The sequence below is a fragment of the Pholis gunnellus genome, assembly GCF_910591455.1.
Source record: "Pholis gunnellus genome assembly, chromosome: 19".
In the NCBI taxonomy this organism is placed as follows: domain Eukaryota; kingdom Metazoa; phylum Chordata; class Actinopteri; order Perciformes; family Pholidae; genus Pholis; species Pholis gunnellus.
In genome coordinates, this window is record NC_136546.1 from 19489763 (window position 1) to 19494762 (window position 5000).

Below are 5000 nucleotides of genomic sequence, written 5' to 3' on the forward strand. Positions count from 1 at the left end.
TTTGCTACTGACGGGTTGAAGCAGCAGCGCTGGTGAAGGGTTGAATAAATCAGATCAGATCTCACGGTAAGAAGGAAATCAAACGCAGCTGAATCTCTGAAATGAAGTCTCTACGTCCAGTTAGGACCCGACTAACCGAACACGTGACACACGTTACCGTGAACAGTGAAAGGTCACGTTCGGCCCACTTTGATCTGATTCTGGGAGACATTTTGGTCTTTTGCATTCGACTGTAAAATAACACGACAGTATTGTATTTTGGCAAACAAACACAGACGTTACTTGTACCACTAAGAACTGTTTCTCCTTCTGTCCCGCACCAGACGGTTCATTTCCACCCCGCTGTGTTCAGTTGTTACCGTCCTGGTGGATTTGTTTTGTGTGTTTTGTGTGTTTCTTCTGCGCACATACTCACTTACGCTCTTAACAAAACCACTCTGAAGCTCAACAAGGAGGCTGTTTATCAGGGGAGTTTAACTTCTGTAGCTACTGGGGCATGTTTATTTCTGATCCTGGTACATTTATACCTCGAAGGTGGTCTGCAGGAAATATACAACCTTAACAAAAACCATTTATCAGCTTCTCAACATCGAGCATGATCAAATGTTGTGTTCTTATCTACATTAGAGCTCCGGTGAAGAAAATAAAAAGGAATATTCTTAATATTTAGTTTTGTTTTCACTGAAAATTGGCATGCGCACCTTCATCCTCATGTCCCGGCCGTGCTTCTCCAGCTCCTTCCTCATGTCCTGAGCTCCCAGTCGGGCGGCATTCAGCACCAAATGCTTCCACTCGATTGGCTGGCAGACGTGGGGGTCGTGAGGCACATACAGGCCGATCTTCACCTGGGAGAAGCAGGGGGTCGAAGTCAGAAGATTCTACCGATAACACATCTCCTCCCTCCTCCCTCCTCCGGCCTCTCTCACCTTCTTCAGGGTGTGCTGGTATCTCTTGTAGGAGCCTTCGAACTCGGCCACCAGCTCCCCCAGCGTGCGGTGCGTCAGCGGCTTGTCCATGAGGTCCGGGCGGCGGCTCATGCCGAGCGACCCGTAGCGGCCGTTGCAGTAGACGCCCAGCACCACGTGGTGGAAGCAGTGGCCCGAAAACTGGGTCTTGAAGCTGATGGGGAAGCGCTCGAGAGACGTCAGCCCGTTGGTCAGGTAGCTGGTCAAGCACACCGGAGTCAAGGGAAGGTTTGTGTCTATCTGAAGCGCTTTTCAATTCATTCAACTTAACTAATCTAGACACGATACTGCAGCCACACATCTGACTGCAAACCTGAAACAACATTTGAGGACAAAACCTCCAGAGTGAAAGCAAACGTGTATTTGTTTGGGCTCAGCAGCAGCTTGAGTCGTAGGAAATTAGATTCAGTCTGACTCTCACAAGGCCAATACTGTGGAAATGCCACAGGGTCAACAACAGCTCTGTGTGCAGCTCCTCCATGTCTGACTCGATGAGACAGCCGGGACCATCAGGAGGAGGTGTGTGTGTGTGTGTGTGTGTTGGGCTCACTAGGAGATGTGGAGGGATTATGTGCCCCTCTTGACCTTTGACCTCCTCATTCCAAATGCATAGTTTCCACCTCTCTTTCTAATCTTCTTTCCTCTCTCTCTCTCTCTCTCTCTCTCTTCTCTCACTCTTTCCTGCTCCATAATGCCTTTAAATCCATCCATCCAGGTTCACACCCCATTTCTGAATGTGGAAGATTTAATTTTCAGTAAAATATTTAAAGTTTAAAATAACTCTGCAATTCATACAGTGTGTGTAAAGATGCCATGACATCATTGGTTTGTGTACTGCCATTTGAAGCCTCAAAGAAAACAGCACCATCTTGGTTTTTTTGACAACCAGTGACCATGTTAGGAGGAGGAGTCCTGACTGGAGGTCCAGTTTCACATGTGTTAGTCTCATGGCGGCTTTTCTCCGGGGGGCCATTAGCGTGAGGACTCTTCTGCTGTATCACAAATGGACAGCTTGTGTGTAGATACACAGTGTCACCTTTCACCCTGAGGTAATTTACTGGAAAAAGATTTTAGGCCTCAGTGAGAATTGAACTCACGACCCCTGGTTTACTAGACCAGTGCTCTAACCACTGAGCTATGAGGCCCTGCCTGAGAGCTACTGATGGGACTTGAATCTTAACAGTTAGTAAACAGAGGAGGGACACACCCTCTTTAACTACCTGGTATTGTCATGATAATGTGACCTAACCAGTCGACGCCTTCAGTGACTCAACCTCTGCACACTCTCTACTGACCTCTAGAGTCACTTTAAAATGTCCCAAAACAAGCAGTCAAATATTAAACACTGTGAAAAATGAATGAGGAAGAGCAACTGTTGCTGTGGCAGAGCTGTCTGTCCTCATGTCGGTGCAAAACTAGAGATTAAGACCATAAACTCATGTTTACTGAGGTAATAAATCAAGAGAGAAGGAGAGTCATTTTATCATAGACTTCTATACAACCGGAGGAGTCGCCCCCTGGTGGACATTAGAGAGAATGCAGCTTTAACGCATGAAGCTTTGGCTTCACTCTTCAGAACCGGATGTTGCCGCCTCTCAGCGAGAGAAAGTCTCTTTTGTGTCAAAATTTTGAAGATGAAACATTCATCTCCGCTCAATAACATATGGAGGCAACCAGAAAGTTAATAACCCAACATTTTCTGGGATTTCAGATTACATTTTTTGTGTGCTCATTTTACAAATACTAGTCTACAAATGATACCGAATGAGGTCTATATTTAGTCAGCTCTCATACTGAGACTGCACAGCTTCACAGAGTTCAGCACTGACAGGGATAGCAATCTGTGTGCACACACACACACACACACCTACACACACACACACACACGGGGTTACAGTAAGTCTGCCTGCTCTATAAACAATGATAAACATGGATGCTAAATGTTCATGTTTGAGATGATCTTGCCTCACAGAAGCACTCTGCAGACACACAACACACCCTGTTCCTCTGCTAGCTCACTAAACAAACACACTTCCCGTGACGGAGGTGCTTGGGAGTAATCCGTCCGTCCATTTCAAAACTAAATTAGAGTCAACTGTTGCCTCTCATCCTGTTCTATGTTCGAGAGGCAGAGATGAGTGAGAAACCTTATCTGCGGATGAAATGCAGAGCTAATCCCACGGCTTTTTAAATCCACCCATCCCCATATCGCCGTCTCTTTCTCCCACCTCCCCCTCTCTCCTAGAGTTCCCTTCCTCGCTACATTTCAAAGCAGCGAGATACAAGATGAGAAAGAAACAAAAACTGTAAAAAGGCATAAAATCCTCTTTATGTACGGTGCCCCTTTAGAGTCATGTGCTTTTCCTCAGCATCAAGCAAACTCCAGAATACATGAGTCCCTCCTGCAGCAGCTTGGGGAATGGTCTTGAAATATGGACACACAGGCTGCGTGGGCCTCTTAGTTCCAATTAAAGGAAATCTTGATGCTACAGCACAAAAGTATATTTCAGACATTAAATAGTGTGCTGTAAACTTTGTGGCAAACGATTTGGGGACGTCCCTTTCCTGCCTGTGAAATGACAATACCCTGTGCACAAAGCCCTGCACAGAGCCCTGACCTCAACCCCATCCAACAGGAAGGACTGGACTGAGACCTTACCAGCAGCTGGGAAAAGGTTCTGAAGAGTGAAGCCAAAGCGTCATGTAAAGCTGCATTCTCTCTAATGTCCACCAGGGGGCGACTCCTCTGGTTGTATAGAAGTCTATGAGAAAATGACTCTACTTCTCTCTTGATTTATTACCTCAGTAAACATTGTAAACATGAGTTTATGGTCTCAATCTCTAGTTTCAAGTCTTCTTCAATGCAGCATGATGTTCATTTAGTAAATGATGGTCCATTTAGAGTCAAACAGACCATAAAGTTACCACAGAGTTGTCTGTGTTTTCATCTTTCAACTTTAACCCTTTCACTGTGTTTTCACTTCATGAAAGTTATTTGGATCATTTCGGTTGTCTAATCAGTTCATCCATGAGTGGACGTTGGTGCCACCAGCTCATCCAGCAGAGAACAGCACAGACGGGAGGACAGACGGGAGGACAGACATCTCTAACTGCCACAACAACAGTTGCTCTTCATGATTCTTCTAGTTTTCTATCTGACTCTAGAGGTCAGTAGAGTGTGCGGAGGTTGAGTCACTGAAGGCATCGACTGGTTAGGTCACATTATTTGAACAACAGCAGGTAGATAAAGGGTGTGTCCTCCTTTGTTTATTAACTATTAATTTTCATGTCTCATAATTGCTTGTCACAGGGCCTCATAGCTCAGTGGTTAGAGCACTGGTCTTGTAAACCAGGGGTCGCGAGTTCAATTCTCGCTGAGGCCTGATCACTTTTCCAGTATATGACCTCGGAGGTGAAAGGTGACACTGTGTAGAGCCGACCAGTCTGATAGGTTCTCCGGCTACTCTTCCCTCGGTTCCTTTCCTCACTCCCTCTGGCTCATACATTTCTATCCTCACTCTTATATTTTTCTGTTCTTGTTCTACATTTCCCTCCTTTCATCTGTGGACTAAAGCCAGTCTCAATTAAAGTCACTGTCAGCACCCTGACGGCCCTGCAGCCACCATGAAACTAGCACATGTGCAACTGGACCATCATAGAAACAGAGAGGAATCTCTCCCATACCCTCATAAACCAAACTGTTTACACAGCACATGCTGGCTCCTTTACATCTTATTACCCTTTAACAGAGCCTTGTCTCCTGTTGGGAATGTGTTGATAAAGACTAGAGACGTACGTGTTGCACTGGTGCAATATCATTAGTTTGTTCTTCAAATTTGGAAATATGAAGTCACTTAGTTGCCGCAAACTGTGTTGCCTACTGAAAAAACAAGTGCATTTAATATTTCTGTGTGCATTTTAAGTATTTATTTATTTATTCAATATGAAATGGAAATTCTAAAATCTTTCTTGTGCATTAAAAATAAGTCACAAATAATTTTTTTGTGACTCCTGGAACCAGTCGAGAACGTGACA

The 5000-nt window shown here is 45.0% G+C and overlaps 1 protein-coding gene across 2 annotated transcripts in view; it reads right to left on the reverse strand.

Annotated features, from left to right (window-relative positions):
- vash2 (vasohibin 2) overlaps nucleotides 1-5000 on the reverse strand; it is an 18684-nt gene that overhangs the window by 5899 nt on the left and 7785 nt on the right. For both annotated transcript variants that reach the window (XM_079180811.1, XM_079180812.1), the window contains exons 6-7: nucleotides 927-1164; nucleotides 702-845 (exon numbers count right to left, since the gene is read on the reverse strand). In XM_079180811.1, coding sequence (XP_079036937.1) covers nucleotides 702-845; nucleotides 927-1164 — 382 coding nt within the window. The remainder of the gene's footprint in view (nucleotides 1-701; nucleotides 846-926; nucleotides 1165-5000) is intronic.